Here is a 17,328-nt window from a genome sequence, read left to right as displayed (position 1 = left end):
TCCACTTTTGTCCACCTTCAGCTGTCCTTATTTCTTTGAGTAAAAGTTTCTACACTTGAGCTTTTTTTTTTTTGTTGTTGTTGCTGTACGTGAGCCTCTCACTGCTGTGACTTCTCCTGTTGCCGAGCACAGGCTCCGGACGCGCAGGCTCAGCAGCCATGACTCACGGGCCCAGCCGCTCCGCAGCATGTGGGATCTTCCCGGGCCGGGGCGAACCCGTGTCCCCTGCATCGGCAGGCGGACTCTCAACCACTGCGCCACCAGGGAAGCCCCCTACACTTGAGCTTTGTGATGATTACCACTTCTAAAGCTATCTGGAGAACATTTTTGGGGAAAAGCCTTTGAACCTAACGTAAACTGCTGAGAAAATAATAGCTTAATAATATAATAAGTAAAATAATAATTTACAGACATACCTCATGTCATTGCACTTCACAAATACTGTGGGGTTTTTTTGGTTTGGGTTTTTTTTTTTTACAAATTGAAGGTTTGTGGCAACCCTGCGTGTATCACAAGTCTATTTGGCCCCATTTTTCCAACAGCATTTGTTCATTTTGTCTGTGTCACATTTTGGTAATTCCTGCAATATTTCAAACTTTTTCATTATTATCATATTTATCATGGTGATTGCAATGTTACTACTGCAAAAAGAAATTCTCTGAAGGCTTAGATGATGGCTAGCAATAAAGTATTTTTAAATTAAGGTGTATACATTGTTTTTTTTAGACATAATGCTATTGCAAACTTTAATAGATTACAGTATAGTTTGAACGTAAGTTTTATATGCACTGGAAAACCAAAAATTTGGTGACTACCTTTATTGGAACCAAACCCGCAATATCTGTTGCCTGTATTGGAACTATGTGCCAGGCACTATTCTAGACGCATATGGTGTAGTGACTCATTTTTATCCTCCCAACAACCCTGATGTAGGTACTTATTCACTGTAAATTACAGCCAGGATTTAAACCCAGGCTTTTAACCCTTACACTGCCACCTACTGAGGTATTAATAATTGGATGGCACTAATTATCTTGGCCTAAAGAGAAGATATAAACTACTTCCTCAGTTGAAGGGCAAAAGAATACCCCAACAGGAATAACCTTCATAAATGGACAATTTAGAGGCAACCCAACAGACGACATTACTTAATTTTTATGGAAGAATCTTGCCAAGAAACATACCACCTAGGTTTCCAAATCCAAGTTGTTTGCAGTCTAGATCCAACAAATGCAATTGGCTTACTTTCACCAACAATAGTTGATACATTATGACCTAAAATACTGAACCTCTGGCCAGAAGACCCCTTCCACTTTAAGATGAATTGCCTTATCTCTTGAGGTTCCGTGATGAAGCAATGAACTTCAAAGTGGCATATGGAGGAATGAGTTACTGAGGCAATTTCCAGATACTCTAATTCCTTGCTTTTCCTCCAGTTGGTTTACCTGAGGACCAACCTGCAGTCAGTGCTTCAGGCCTGCTCCTTCCCCACCTCCCCCTGTACTATCACCCTTCTCCCACATAAGCAAAAAAGGGTGTATTCATCTCACCCATCCAGAATGCAGGACAGTACAAAAGCTAACAGGGCACAAAAGGCCCACTCAAAATACAAAGTGCATGTTGTTGTAACAATCCCTTTGCCTGTCAGGTGATTACCAATTATTTTCAATAAAATTGGAGGGCTAAGCATTGTCAGTTAATAAAAATTGGAATAGAATTGGTAAATCCAGACAATTCAACCACAGAAACTTGGAAGAAAACTGCTCTCATTGAGATGTGCTTCCAGTCACCAAAATGTGTAGCTTATTTGCTTCACATCCAGAGTTTTGCAGCACAAGAATGAAGCATACAATAGCATACAAAGAGGATTCCAACTATTAAGGCATTTTACAAAATGGACAGTTATCCCCCATAGGTTCCATTGGGGAGTTTCACTGGAAATTCTATCCTTTGCAATTATTTCAACATGATGAAAATAATTTATATCTACTTTAGAATGTGAGGAAGTATATAAAAATGCTTAGGGGGCATGAAAATAAGTCTAATGACATATGTAATATAGTATGCTGTGCCTAGAGAACCGGGTTGAAATTCCTCATACATTGACTTAAGTAGTAAACATTATTTGAGACAAATTTCACTCCTGGTGAACCTCATATTCACTATGGATGTAATTGTTACTGATCTCATTTTATTTGCCCTGAATTCAGGTCTCTACTTATGTCCCATGATAACCAATAACAGCCTTTGCTTTTTAACAAAAGGAATCCCATGAAGTCCCAAGTGATTAAAGTGCAAATTAGACCATTATAGCATCTGATGTGAGTTCAACCAGTCAGATTCAACCCCTAATACGTATCCAGAACCATCAAGCATAAATTTCCCAAGGAGAATTTTATTGATGGCACTAATTTCCCTTCCAAAAAAATAAACAATTGAAACTAAACGAAGTAAACAATCTCAAATGTTTATTGCCTTTAAAACAAAATATGAAGCTCAGAACTGGATCACTTGGCCCTGTAATAGAACAGGAAGAAAAATGGTGAGTTTTTGTATTTTGCAAAGAACCTTTACTCCATCAAGAACAGCGTCTATTCCTAAAGGGATCACCATCCTTTATTAAGGCCAGTCTTCTCATTCTCCCCTTCCTACTCATGTCAAAACCAACACCAAAATACTTTGAGCTATGGATCTAAGTTTAGTTATTTTCAGAGGATTGCCCCTGATCTTGATGCCACAAAAATGAGTAGGCAGAAATGTTCACCTCTCTCAACATAATAAAGCCATAGAGAAAATATTGCACCTTCCACCCCATAATTATCTACCTTTCTCTTCTTATCTCCTCCCAGCTCAAAATGCTTGCATCTCTTAATAGCCAGCATTCTCTTAGATCTGCAGTTCGGCTCAACACATTCAAGCCTCAGCACAATCTTCTTTGTAGTTTTAGCCTGGAAAATAAAATTAAGTCAAAGCCTTCATAAATCACTACGGAAAATCTTTCTTCAAACATATGACTGTTGGGTCAAGTACTACTTAAGGCAAAGCTCTGCAAAGTTTAAGAGTTGTGACAATCTGTTTTCAGCTATAGGGAGAAAACAGAAATGTGAAAATCAGTGTATTTAAGAGAAAATGGTGGCAGATTATCTAATTGAAATCAAGTTCTCCATTCATATCAAACATCCTAGAGGGCTTCTTATCAAATAGGCATTCATCACACCACCCTGGCCTTTCAGCTCTACGTAGTTAAGTATTCCACACACCCAAAAATGGGTCAACTGAGTCCATCCAACTATGAAATAAACACAACTTTCACAACCCATTTAAATAAGAGTTAATAAGTACTACTTAATATCTATTCTCCAGAGACTACCCACAACTACATCTAGGTTTTATGTGCATTCAACTGTATTATTTAACTGCCCACAAATACTCAACTTCTAAAGCCTGCTCCTGTAGTTAGAATTCTATTCTTAAAAGTTCTCAAAAGAGCAGAAACCTAAGTACAATGTCCCTATCTCCTAAACAAGTTACCCAAATGTGAAAAGGCATATCACCACCTAGAGATCAAACCATTTATTGCACCTAAATGAACACTAAAATCACTCCTGAATACTTTCTGGAACCAGGCTGAATGAGGACCTAAGTGCCAAAAGAAATGCTATGTTCGTGGGAAGGCTATGCTCCAAGCACTGTATACTTTAGGGGGTAGACAAATCACCTGAGGTAGAACAGAAACTCAAAAATTCAGCCTGAGACCAACAGGGAATTCAGGAAGCCAGTGGAAGACCTAAATAGCTATTTTAAAGAGCTTTAAGACTCCATGAGTTAGGTAGCAGACTGACTGTAGACTTCTGAACTGAGAAGCAAAATAAGAGAACAATTCTTACTGCAAGCATGAGCTAAGGATTCGTTAGGACATGGCAACGGATAAGGAAGAGGGTGAAGAAAAGGATTTACGGGTGTCCTCAAACTTCAGTCCTGAGGAAGGCAGGGCACATTCCTTGATTTTTGCCTCTTCAAAAAGAGGACAAAAAAATACAAAACAATGAGGCAGTGCAGTATTGTAGACTGGAGTGAGACCTGGATTGCACTTCCAGCTCCACTGCCTACTAGATGTATGTCTCTGCAGGTAACTGAGATAACTTCACTAAAACTATGAAAACACATACCTATATTGTAGAGATGTGTGGGCTAAAAACAAATGGGAAGTCTCTGCCACAGTAAGTGGGAAGCATATCACACAGTGACCACTACAAACCTTTTTCCGGAAAATCGGCTTAGTCTGCCCACCATAGCCACTCTGCTTCCTGTCATAACGCCGCTTTCCTGGGAGAATGAAAGTTATTTGTCAGGGTTTATCAAACGTAACAAATCACAACCGACAAGTGGAAAAGTCTTCTCAGCGGTTTTATCTTGGGCTTTCCAGCAGAAATATCAATGCCCAAGTGGGGAAGGGAGGGAGAACTGGGCTCGTGTATTATATAACACAAATGCCGCATTAAAACCAAATCACGTATGCCCATCTTACCCTGGGCATACAGAGAATCCTTGCCCTTCTTGTACTGTGTCACTTTGTGGGGTTGGTGCTTGCCACACTTCTTACAGAAAGTCCGGCGGGTTTTAGGAACGTTCACCTAGTAAATAAACCGTTCAGAACGCGCAGTGTTATCAGACCAGCCGCACAAAACGCCCGACCCGACACAGCTAAAGCTAAGGCATCCCACGAGGACTAAACTCTCAAACTCGCTAACACACAACGCTGACTGGAAGGTGGTCCGGCCCCATGTGCTTCAAATACAAACTAAAACGAGCCCAAACTAAAACGAGAACATATTCACTCTACCGCTGGCTAAGTCTACCTCTTTGACCCCATCACTTCAGTTCCTGGCCCCGAAGCCCAGTCCCTTTGGGCTCGATCGCGGCAACACTGAGTTTCTTTGGTACAACGAGTCCACGTAGGAGCCTGGACGCATCCCGGGAAGAAACCATCAACCGGGAAGTAAAGATTAAACTGGATGTTGCCTGGCCGCCACCCCAAGAACCTACCATGTTTGCGAGAGCGCTATCGGCACGGAAAGAGAGAGGCCTGGCCGGAAACGGAAGTATATAGGAGGTTTCTGGTCGCGCTTCCTCATGGGAGTCGGTGGGAACGACCATAGAGTTTAAGGCTCTGTGCGCCGCGCCCTCTGGCGGCTGAGAGGACTCGATTCAGGATCGCGGGCGCAGGTAAGGAAGGGCTCCGGCTGAGGCTGATCCACTCTCTTCAACTTCCACCCGCCTCCCTCCAGCTTTGCAACTTTTCCTCACTTCATCACTTTTGGTGGATACTGCTGCGTAGCACCGTTAAGTGAAGGAAGCAGTGCTCTTCCCAGACCATCTGGCCTCCGTGTGCCTCCCGAGGGAAGCCAGGACTAGGGTCGGTCAAGTGGAGGAGCCCTCCACCTCCATATCCCATTCCCGTTCCACTTCAAGGACACTGGGAACAACATCTTTCACAGTGAACTGCTGGTTCACTGAAGGCTTGGAGGGAGCCAGTGCTCTAGTTTATCTATCACATGGCTAGTTGTTGCATTCCACTGATGTTTATTGAATGCCTATTCTGTGTTGGCCACTGTTCTAGGGGAGGGACACAGTAATCAAATAATCAGTGTCATAAATGTATAATTACAGACTAAATACTTTGTGAGAAAGGAACAATGCTCAGCATTAAACAGCCTCCTTTTGTTGAGGGAGCAAGTTGGCTGACCTAGGTTCTGAAAAGTGAGGATGAAATTGTTCAGCTCCAACAATAGCAATAACCAGGCCAAAAGATAGGAAGTATCCAGCATTTCTTCACTTGCCTGCATACCTGGCAGAAGGCATGTGCTAGGTTTCAAGAGAGTCCAGCAGAGAAAGACTGCAGGGTACTGAGCATTTTAAATGAATTGTCCCATAAAATTCTCACAGTAATTCTAAGAGGTAGGTGATACTATTATTCCCATTTTACAGATGAGGAAATTGAGGCCATAGGGTGTTAAACAATTTGCCCAATGCTGCTAGTATTTAGTGGAGTCAGGATACAAACACGGGTGATCTGACTCCAGAGCTTGGGTTCCTTTACCATTATATGATATGATTGTGTGGCCTGGTAATTATAATAGCTAACAATTACTGAACAGTTATTATATGCTAGGTATTTTCCTAACTACCTTACATACTACCTCCTTTAATCCTAACAACCCAAGTGGTATGTACATTTATTAGTGTTTAACGGGCGAGAAAACTGAGGCACGAGAGGCCTTAAATTCACTTACCCAAAGTCACACCAGTGGTTATTTTGTGGAGCTGGAATTTGATCCCAGGTAGTTTAACACCACAGCCTTGCACTTAACCACAAATCACACAAGGGAAGCAGGAGCATCTGCAGGGTTGAGGATGATAAGGAGTCAGAATTGGGCAAGGACTCAGGAGGAGGTGTCAGTGGATTAGGGCTAAGGAACCATGACAGCTTGGGGTCTCCTGCTTGCATAACCCTCCAGAAACACCCATAGGTTCAGAACTGACTCTCTGATCAGCTCTATTTTGTTGGACGGTCTCTGGGAATGAGATCATTACCACTGCCTGCTACATTTCCTAAAAGTTTCTTTGCCAAACAGCCAGGCTGTAGGCTCAGACCATTTCCTTCTTCTCTCCAGGCTGTTACACCGTCTTACTGGGCTTTGAGGAGTTTCTAGAGGTTTTTGATGTTAGTACCATGGAAATATGAAGACAGTGAACATGGCCCCTCTTAGTCTAATCAACCTTAGTTCTTTCTATCACACCTTTATGTGGCATGGCTTTGGTTTAGATTCCTTCACCAATCCTGGTCTCTGGTTTGGACATGCTCCTGCTTATTGATTTCCCCTAAGATGAGGAACTCAGAATTGAACACAGGACTCTACATGTGGCCTGGCCTCGCAGAGTAAGTGGTTGTTCACTTTCCTATGTCTAGATATTGGCACTATTTGGGTGCAGTCCTTCCATCACCTGGACAAGTCTGTGAGGAGAGTGCACATGGGCAGAGGGTGAAGACTCGCCTAGTTTTACTTTCCCCTCTCCCTTGTCCTGCTCTCCCTTGTCTAGATCCCCCATCAACGCCGAGTCTCCACCCCCAGAAGGACCTTGAGAAGGAACAGGGCATGTGACAACAAGTAGCATCTGACTGATGAAAAGGGGAGGGAAGGCAAATGTCTGTGACCAACTCTCAGGCAGGCCACTGGAGCAGCTATTCAGAGGTGACTAGTGAAAGGATATAAATTGTCAATAAAATAGAGAGACCATACAACACTTGCTGCCCCTTTATCTTGTGTGGACGTGAGGATTAACTAGTCTACTATCCTACAAAATACTTTAAAAAATATATCCTGTTCCCTTAAAAATTCTGACGGACTTCTTCTAGTGGGATTTATGATCTGTTCCTACATACAGCGCCTGGGGCAAGTAAATATGGCAGTGGCTGACGTGTCAAGGTGGGCAAGCAGATCAGTCACCAGGGGCTCTGTGGCCATCCTGGTCTACAGCCAGTACTGTCTGCATTTCCTAGGAGAGTCCTCTGGGAGAAGATCGCTGCTAGAACATAGGCTAGGAGGTGGCTGATGAAACATTCAGGTTTCAAGTAACACACCTAGTCTAGTTTATTATTTTACAAGATTAAAGAGAAAGTTGTAAATTAAGAGTGAATCCTTGAGGCCGAATCTAAAATGGAGAAAATCAACATCCACAGAAAACGGGAAGGACACAAGTCAGTATGTGGGCTTACATTCGGACATTTTTATCTGTAGAAAAAATGCTTTCTTAGAAAATGACTCAGCAGGGGGAAGTCTTGTCTCTACCTCTGTCAGGATCTGTACTTTGGAGTCCCTTCGTGAACACTCTCCATCCTTCACTAGCAAGTTCAACCGTGTGGCCTTGAGTCTCTGCCTTAGAGGATATGAGAAGCTAAAGACGCCCTTCCTCGCCAGTCCCTTTGTTTTGTCTCCACATGTCTGCATTTCTCCTCTTTTCTGTAAGTCTCCACTGTCCTTTAGGGATGCCAGCCTTTTACCTCGGGGAGGTCGGCCTGAGGACGTGTCTGCTCAACCCAGCCCAGTCTAGAGTCTCAGTGGCCCCAGTAATGTTGAGGAGGGTTCTTTCAGAGCAGACTCAAGAAGTCCCAAGCAAATGAAGGGCGGGGACAGCTGGGGCGGGGAGTGGAATAGGGACAGCAGCAGGGAACCAGATACCATGCTGCTGAGAAGAAGAAAAAAAAGACATTGGTTTAAGTCAGGAAACAAAAAAAGGGAACTGAGTGGCTGTGAAAGGGTGGGGTTTGCTCAGACTGTCCTTCCTCTCTGGACTGTAAGAATATGTCTCCAGGGCCAGTGTCTTCTGAGATCGAGTCCCACCTTCAAAGTCCTGGCATCTCAATGCATCCGGGAAGCTACCTGCATTAAAGTCAGGACTGAGGTGGGTCTGGGGCATGGCAAGGGCTGGGCAGCAGCAGCAAGTACCTTTCGTGGGACCTTGGGACCCTTGAAGGCCAGATAGAAAGCGTGGCTGGTGCCATGTAGTCTGCTGGAGGAGGAGGCTGGCAGAGGGTGGGAGTGTCATCAGCACAAGGCCCTGACAGTCTCTTCAGATGATCAGAAGGGGCTGGAAGGGTCCTTTCTGAGGAGGTTGTGGGGGGAACAAGAAGAGAAAAAAGCGCTATGAGGTGACCATCTGAACAGGTAGCAGATGTTGGAAAGAGGCACCTCTGCACAATTTGGCAGAAAAGTAAGATTTATTGCCGGTGGCAAAATAAGCCAGGATAAAAATAAGCCCTTTGGTCAAATATTGCCGGAAGACCCAAAATGGATATGTGTGTCAATGAGACCCTTAGAAGAAGGAATTTTTAAGAGGCAGATTGTCTGAGAAAATGGTCAAAGCTCACGTGCCACAATAGGCTTTTGAGCTCTGTAAGCTAAGGAAAGGTGAAACCAGGGTGTAAAGCCTCAGGCTGCATCGAGCCAACATTGCTGGGATCAGAGCTGGCTTGTTGGAAGGACTGTGTACGCCAACCTCGTGGTAACAGTGGGTAAGAGGCTGGGCCAGAGAAAAGCAGCCTCGGCCTCAGCCCAGACAGTGTGGCCAACCCCTGAGGTCGCGGGGAAGCTTTTTCCTATTACCATTGCCTGCCATGTGCACGGCTCTCTTTTCTCTAGGCTTCATCATTTTCTTCTCTCCTTTGCTCTCCTCTCCTCCTCTCCATCCTCCTCCTTCCTCTACCTGTATCCCCTCTTCTTTATCCCCTCCTTTATTTTGTTCATTACCATCCCTGAAACAGAGTCAGTGCTTAATAAATAATTGTGGAATTGCATTGAATTATTCTTGCCCCTTTCTTCCCCTCCTGTTTTCCCTTTTCCCTTTCCCCCTACTTGCCTAGTGCCTTCCTCATAGTATTGTTGTGAGCAGTAAGTGTGTTAATCTATGTAAAGTAGTTAAAATAGGGCCCAGCAATAGTCAGTGCTCCTATCTCACTGTTTGCTATTATTATTATTCTGCCTGAGACCTGCCAAGGTCCCCAGAGGACCTGCCTAGAATAAATAGTGTGGCATTTAAAATAAAAGGGATTGCTGGGCCTGACCAAGACATCCTTGGGTGAGCTGCTGGACCTCCAAATGGAATCCTTGTCCAGTTTCCTGGCCACTCAGCTCTCCAAGCTCAAAGTCTCTATTTCATGCTGTTTGTTTCCAGAGGCAGGGCAGCAGCAAAGCCCAGAGGCAGAGGTCTATACAGCTCAGGGGTTATCTTCTGTGCTGTTAGTTGTGTGCTGGTTCTGCTCCTTCCCTCATTTTGCATGCCAAGCCCCTGACCAAGGGTGCTACAGCCGCTTGGAGCCTCAGATATTTGATAAAACAATGTCACCTACCAAATAAGCCACAAAATGCAAATACCCTAAACAATCTAATGCATTCTACTGAAACAGGATCCCTTAGTGTTAGCCCCGTCTGGTCTATTCTGACCCCTTTTATATTCAGAATATTTAAACTAGCTGCTTGCATTAAAGTCCAAATTCCTGTGGCTTATGGCTAGTGATGTATTTGTTTAGAATCTTTTGTAAACGCCTCATGTTGAGAACTAGTGCAACTTTCCATCCACTTCTAGGGTCTTGGTGCAATGTAAAATTATCATCAGTATGATTTACTATTTCCATTCGAGCAAATTTCCTATAGAGAGTTTCCTTTCAGTGGACTAGACCCATACCAGGAAGTGACTTAGGTATAAGGGGAAGATATGGCTTTTGAAAACCAGTTTGGGTGTTCTTCAAAGGGTCACCAGATGCCTGCTGCTTTTTGCCCGTGGATGCCATGCCGATATCCGATTTCTAGCTCCTGCGAATAAGGGAGAGCTAGAATTTTCAGTGAGGCAGTGCTCAGTAAGAAGCTAGAGACAGACCTTGACCTAATTCACTCCAAAGCTGCTGGGTTATGCAAATGAAGTCATCAGGGGAGGGGGATAGAGAACTCCTCTGAGGACCCTGAAACAAATGGGCCACGTGTCACTTTCAGTTTCTCTGGAGGTTCCTGTGCACTGACTGAGGGTGTTGGGAGAGCATTCGAAACACAAAAGCCTTGATCCCAGGCTTTCCACCTCCCTCTGGGAGAGCCATCGCCACATGCCTTAGGGTTAGCATCAGTTAGCTGAACTTCAAGGAGAAACTCTACTCACTGCCTTGACTCCCAGAAATGAAAATGAACTATAGTCTATTAACTCATCCTTACATATCTGTCTGTAATAGAAACAGTAAAAAAAAAAAACTGATTAGAATTGGAGCAGAAAAGAGACAAAAGTGTGGGAAAAGCAGGCTCTCCAAAACTGCTATTTGGAGTGGAAATTGGTTACAGTGTTTCTGGAAACTATTTTGTCAATATATTTCAAAATTCAAAATGTACAAACTTTTTGACTTGGTAAATGATGCTTATATAGAGATCCTAATATCATGGGAAAATAATCAGGAGTAACATTAAACAGGAACTTTAGATATTTTGAGGACAATATGTGTTGGATGGATGGATGGATGGATAGATGGATACTTAGACAGATAATGTTAAGAAAAATAAGCAAACTACAAATAGTACGTGCAATATGATCTCAAATATAGTCAGAAAAATGCAGAGAAAATGAATGGAAGGAAATATGCCTAATATTAATGTCTCTGGATAATGAGCTTATAATTGATGTTTTCTTTTTAATATCCCTGTACTTAAAACATTTTCTATAATGAACATGTGTTATTGTGATATTGACGGAAAAAAATAAAAAGTTTAAACCAGGGAAAACAAAAACTAAATTGAAAAAGAAGGCCAAAGGGTCACACAAGTCCAGAGTGAGAGACAGACAACCCAGCAGTCACCCTCAGAGCAGAGGAACAATGCTGAAAGTATTACCACCAACCTGATGCTCAGTGTAAACTTGCAGATTCGCTATCTGGCACTCCTTTCATCATTACTTGGCCAGAATCTATTGTCTCTAGTGCAGGGCAGAAGAGATGACAGACCCAGAAGTTTCCAAAACCACAGAAGAAAATTGTAAAATGTTAACAACATGAAATGCTGAAGAAGACCAGAGCACCAAGACCTCTTAGAAATGATTACAGTAGATGAGAATTTCCCTGGTTAGCCAGCAGCCAGAAAACTGATTTTGCTGGAAGTCTTCACCACAAATTTGGGCACCTGTAGCACTGACCCTGAAACTTATCATGAACTAATTAGCTTTCATTAGGGCCTGAACAGAGCTTCTTGGGAACTTAACAAGAGTAATTATGGCTCTTTGTTGCTATGGGTACGATATTTTAATGACGACGTCTCTTCTGGTTCCAAGACTGGGGAATTCTCAATCAAAATCTCAATCAAAACCTGAGAGATGCTTCTTGGGCTTGAGAAGAGATTTTTAGTAGGCCTATCAGTTATACTCTACTCTAATGAGAGGCCATTGATAAGTCTACCAGATTTCATAGTAAAGCCTCAGGAAGATGGGACTAAAAAAGGAACAAGGGGTTACACGAAGTGTATAGTCCAACACATAAGCCGGACCTGGGTTTGCCACGTTGTCTAACTGAGAATTGATTCTGAGAGTGGAAAACTATGACCACATGTACAAGATTGTTCATGGTAGCATTATTTATAATTGAAAACAAACAACCTAAATATCCATCAGTAGGAGAATGGATAAATAAATTGTGATGCATTCATCATATAGAATACTGATACATATCAAAATGAATTAAAATGTGTGAACTAGAGCTGCCAAGATAAATAAATCATAAGAAATGAGAAAAGTTGAGAAAAAAAGTAAGATGCTGAAGAGTATGTAACACATATTAAAATGTGAAACATGTAAACCAATACTAAATGTCTTTTTTGGATACTTACATATGTAGTAATTATATAAAAACATGCCTAGGAATGATAAATGCCAAATTCCAGATATTGGTAACCTCTGTGGAGGGAGGGAACTAAGATTGTGGAAGAGTACACAAGGGTGTTTTGACTGTATGGTTAGTATTTCATTTCTAACAAAACACCAGAAACAAAATGGCACAATGTTAGGATTCTATACAGCTAAGTGGTGAGCACATGAGTGTAATGTTATTCTCTTTACTTTCTGCCTATTTGCAATATTTCACAATATAAAAGACAGTACATTCAAGGAAACTTTTATATTCACAGTAAGCAATAACAACCCTAGAATAAAGAGTTGGTGTTCCACCTAAACACTTTGCCTTCATCCCATTAACAATGAAAAATCCTGAAGGAAAAAGCAGCTGGCAACTCTAGAAGTCGACCAGTTAAACAAGATCTCCTTATAGAGGATTTAAAGGAAAATGTAAGAAAACCTTGGCAGAACTGAGAAGAATCCTCATGTGGGAAAAAGTACTGTTGTCAGTTAAGAGAGACATATCATCCTTTCTAGCCAGAGGAATATTGCAGAGGAAAGTGCCCCTGGATCCTGAATTCTCTCTTACTTATCCCCTGTACTTAACCACCATTTCCTCCTTTGCCAAATGTTCTTAGAAGATGGAGAGGGGTCTGTCCCCAATGCTCTTTGCTGATAGCCATGGGGAATAACAGGGTACTGAGGTGGATGGCATCACACTTCGTTGAAGGCAAAAAAAAAAAAAAAAACCCTCTGGGAGGCAATGAGGTACAACAGAAACAACAAGGGTGTGGGGTCACAAATGGATAAGGTTGGGCCAGTCACATAGCCTCCATGAGTCTCATTTTCCTCATCTGTTTGCCATGAGGAATAAATGAAAGAATGTGTGTAAAATGTCTGATGGATGGACTGCACTGGGAGAAGCATGAGTTCCCTTCCATTCCCCTGGGGAGAAAAGGGAATGGCTAGAATCTTGCTGGACTATTATGTAATGCTTTAAAGGAGAAATAAACACAAAACACAGCTTATTGGATATTTTGGCTTAATAGTTATTTGAACCATGACTATTTCTAACTAGCTTCTCCTGGACCCTTCCCAGTCATAGACAGACTGTGTCATTTTCTGATTTTTCTCTGGTGTTGTCCCTAATAGTGTTTTGTTTTGTTTTATTGATAATAGCCAATTTTTAAAAAATAAATTTATTTATTTATGGCTGCGTTGGGTCTTTGTTGCTGCACGCGGGCTTTCTTTAGTTGCGGCGAGTGGGGGCTACTCTTTGTTGTGGTGCGTGGGCTTCTCATTGTGGTGGCTTCCCTTGTGGTGGAGCACGGGCTCTAGGCGCACGGGCTTCAGTAGTTGTGGCACACGGGCTCAGCAGTTGTGACTCGCAGGCTCTGTAGTTGTGGCGCACGGGCTTAGTTGCTCCACGGCATGTGAGATCTTCCCGGACCAGGGCTCGAACCTGTGTCCCCTGCATTGGCAGGCAGATTCTTAACCACTGCACCACCAGGGAAGTCCCCCTAATAGTGTTTTATCTTAGCATGAGCAAAGATAGGAGCCAAAGGTGGTTTAGTTTACCGATTCTGCAAGTGCTATTTACATTAACTCCTTGGCATAGTGCAGTTTGTAAAGTGGCTGAACTCTTACTACTAAGCATTCTTTTTTGGAATTCTACTGCTCCACAAAGAGCTGCGAGGCTGCAAAAGGTGGCCGTGTGAAAATCTTTGCATTTGTAGTTTAATAAAGAGAACATTATAACACTGGAACTTTATACTTTAAATGAAGAGCTCTGTGTGTGTCTCTCTAGTCTTTCTTCTCCCCCTCTTTCTTTCTCTATGTGAAGTGTGTGTGTGTGTGTGTGTGTGTGTGTAATATTCATGTCACTTCCGTTTCCACCCCCAACCCCACCACTTGAGTGAGGTGCAGGGTCAGCCCTCACTGTGCATCTTTTGTGGTCAAATTGACTCTGTGGGCTGCTGAAATTGTTAGAAAAAAATTAGGACCTTTCACAATAAGTACCCAAAGAAGCTGCAACTATCCTCTAAAGCAGAGTGTCCATTACACACCAACCTTCAGGAAGACATAAAAGCAGATGCCTCTCCTTTCACATTAGTGGTGGATGGACTAATGGTGACTAAGGAAGAACTACCACATTTTCAGGCTGTGTGTGCCTGGAGTGGATCACAAGGAATGGGGGAAAGCAATCAAAGAGGGAGCAACCAGGCCATGGAAATCCCAGCAGTCCTCCAGCTCAATGATCTAGAAGTAGGGGCCATTTTACCCCATGCTCAGAGGGGCAATGGCTAGTGAGAGGCTTATTTACTTCCTCATACTTAGACCAGCACTAAACCCTACCCCAACACAGACACTTAAAAGAGAGGAAGGCTTCCTCCTGTACAAACTGGATTTGTTCTAAAAAAGAAAAAGAACAGAGGCAGCTTCCAGAAGGACCTGTCCTATAGGAAATAAGAGCAGACGCCAAGACTGAAGCAGATGCTGGATCTGAACAGGGGAGTGTATCCACCAAGAGCTTGCAACAAAACTAAAGGTAAAACGATGGGTGTGCTTTACTCAGCTAAAAGAGGAACAACTGGACGTGGTTTGTTTGGATGCTTCTGATCCAATTTACTGGTCATGCTACTGAATTTCTTTAGGGTATTATTTTGTCTTCTCTAAGTTGAGTCTTTGGTTGTGAATAGGTACTTAATTGGAATTCACCATGGGAACAAATGTGATATTAGTACAGGGATCTCGATGAGTTGGCAGTTCCTGAGAATAGACTATTATTACTTGGTTACCACTACTTCTGAGTAAATGAAAAACCTTAATGTTAGAAGAAATCTTTTGGGGGTTTGAGCTGAATCTGAATGCTAGATAAAACTCTAGTTGGTTGCAAACTCTTATCAGTTTGTCACTCCTGTGAGAGATGATTTAAACTGGGGAGTCAGGGAAGAGAGCAGCTGTGTGGAGGGTGTAGGGAAAAGTTTGCTCCTTTGCCCAATTTTCTCAAAAGATCATTTATAAAAAATTGAACAAGTCTACCACCAGAAAACGGTGGCATCCACATGATGAATAAATAACAAAGTGATCATTCTGAACATCCCTGGTGTTCCTGTAATCTATTTTTGTCTCCTCAGTACAATAATAGAACATTTTACACCACAGGAAAGAGCAAAATAATGGTGTGGATAGCCTCAGGCTTTGATAAGAAACCATTCCCTTGCTTTCCTGGTGTGAGAAGTAACCTATGCTTGACAAGTACAAAAAACTACTTACTTTATTCTGCTTCCATGGTGCCACCAAAACCATAAGGAGCTTAGTTTAAAAAAAAAAAACCTACACCCTTCAGGAAAAAACTTACCTCCAACAAAACTTGAGGGAGAAGGGGCTGGTGATTTGGTGATTTTTTTCAGTATTTTTTTTAGTGCTCTATTTCTGTGGCAGTATTTATATTTTCACTTTATCTTTCTAACGAAGGTTTGGGTTGGTAATAAAAGATAGTGCATTTAAGTGAATAACTGTGTGTTTTGTGTGAATAAAAAAACCAACGGTGACTTTTTGTAACTTTCTTTGCCTTTCTGTATTTCAGTTACCTAAACTGAATCTTTCTGAAGTACTGTAAGTTTGGAGAGGCTAAACAAGTTACTTTTCATAAATGATCAGAGAGAGCATCTATAAGATTAAGACAGTTGCATCACTTTTGCATGATGCTGTCTGAAAGAACTAATCTAAGCAAAAAGGAAGGGAAAATCAAAAACAAAACAAACCAATTACCTCTCAAAAATTGTTTTTCAATTTTAGAACAAAGCTTCTATCCTTTGTAGCTCAGCCAGAGGGTGATGGGCAAAATTAGTTGGGTGGCAGTTAGTATATGTCCATAACTGCAGGTGCAGCCTCTGTATCCTTATTAGACCCCTTGGTTACAGACCCCAGTGGGACAATGTATGAAAAATTACACTCACTGTCTAGGAAACTGGGAACTGAAAGTCCAATATCTGCCTCAGTGGAGTTCTGGCACCTGCATTATCCCTTCTGGGGATATAAGGGTCAACAGCTGCACAGAGACTTTTACTGTTCACAGATTCTGCACATATCATAAAAGGGTGGTTAGTGTAGAGCTGCCTCTAGACATTACCAAGCACATGGGTACATATCACTTGATATCCAGAGCATTCCATTGCCTTATACAAGAACCCAGTTTATGTGAACTCATGATGTAGAATCAATCACCCCACTTCGATGTGCATCCATTATACCTGAAAACTGGCAGAAATGGGTGCTATGGAAGGAGGACGTCAAAGTAAGAAGGTTCTTTGTTAGCTCTGAACATTTCTGTTCCATTTGAAACTAGGTGGCTAGGCTGAGGGGGAACCAGGAGGGATGAGGTTCAATGTGCTGGGTCCTCAAGAACTTTCATTATCAACAGCACCCAGTGAGCTCCAGAAAGAAGAAGCTATGGCTGCAGTGATATTGGAGAGCATCTTTCTGAAGCGATCCCAGCAGAAAAAGAAAACATCACCTTTAAACTTCAAGAAGCGCCTCTTTCTCTTGACCGTGCAAAAACTTTCCTACTATGAGTATGACTTTGAACGTGGGGTGAGTTTCTGTGCTGTGAAACCTGAGTTTTAAGGACTTGGCCTTAGATCTGCCTTGGGGGGAGGTAGATCCTTTTTGGTTTGAAGGGGTAGGTGGAAGGGACCCAAGTACACTTCAAACTCAGCAAAATGTTTCCTAGCCCAGAACTAGCTACAGACATACTGGAGCAAAAATTCAAAGGTGCTAAGAAGCTATGGGGAAAATCTCACCATGGATTCTTGCAGTTGGTGAGCACTCATTAAATGATTGTTGAGAATGAAATCCAAGACTTGGAAATTGCTTCCTTATTTTTTATGTTAAAGGCACACAAAGTCATCC

At 42.4% G+C, this 17,328-nt stretch overlaps 2 protein-coding genes across 4 annotated transcripts in view; one reads left to right on the top strand and one right to left on the bottom strand.

Moving 5' to 3' along the window:
* Positions 1–2,447: 2,447 nt before the first annotated feature.
* Positions 2,448–5,157, bottom strand: RPL36A (ribosomal protein L36a). The gene is made up of 5 exons (XM_029241416.1): positions 5,047–5,157; positions 4,529–4,634; positions 4,259–4,326; positions 2,826–2,948; positions 2,448–2,517 (listed from the first exon to the last, which is right to left on the bottom strand). Exons 1-5 carry the CDS (start codon positions 5,155–5,157, stop codon positions 2,497–2,499), a joined length of 429 nt encoding a protein of 142 aa, XP_029097249.1. The 3' UTR covers positions 2,448–2,496.
* Positions 5,158–8,299: 3,142 nt separating this feature from the next.
* The window catches only part of BTK (Bruton tyrosine kinase), a 28,438-nt gene continuing 19,409 nt past the window's right edge, over positions 8,300–17,328 (top strand). For 2 of the 3 annotated variants that reach the window (XM_029240930.1, XM_029240929.1), the window contains exons 1-2: positions 14,760–14,962; positions 16,841–17,010. In XM_029240930.1, coding sequence (XP_029096763.1) covers positions 14,908–14,962; positions 16,841–17,010 — 225 coding nt within the window. In that variant the 5' untranslated portion in view covers positions 14,760–14,907. Of the gene's footprint in view, positions 8,464–14,759; positions 14,963–16,840; positions 17,011–17,328 lie in introns of those variants that run through there. The other variant, XM_029240931.1, reaches the window with a different exon arrangement.

The sequence above is a fragment of the Monodon monoceros genome, unplaced genomic scaffold (genome assembly GCF_005190385.1).
Source record: "Monodon monoceros isolate NGI ecotype Baffin Bay Population unplaced genomic scaffold, NGI_Narwhal_1 Super_Scaffold_22, whole genome shotgun sequence".
Classification (NCBI taxonomy): Eukaryota; Metazoa; Chordata; class Mammalia; order Artiodactyla; family Monodontidae; genus Monodon; species Monodon monoceros.
The sequence above is the reverse complement of the archived record's forward strand: the minus strand, read 5'-3'. Positions and strand labels throughout refer to the sequence as shown.

Coding starts and splice junctions, on each gene's coding strand:
- RPL36A (XM_029241416.1), bottom strand. CDS start 5,157: ATGGTCGTTCCCACCGACTCCCATGAGGAAGCGCGACCAGAAACCTCC. Junction 4,635..5,046: donor ATAGCGCTCTCGCAAACATG/GTAGGTTCTTGG, acceptor TTTATTTACTAG/GTGAACGTTCCTAAAACCCG. Junction 2,949..4,258: donor AGCCGATTTTCCGGAAAAAG/GTTTGTAGTGGT, acceptor TTTATTTTCCAG/GCTAAAACTACAAAGAAGAT.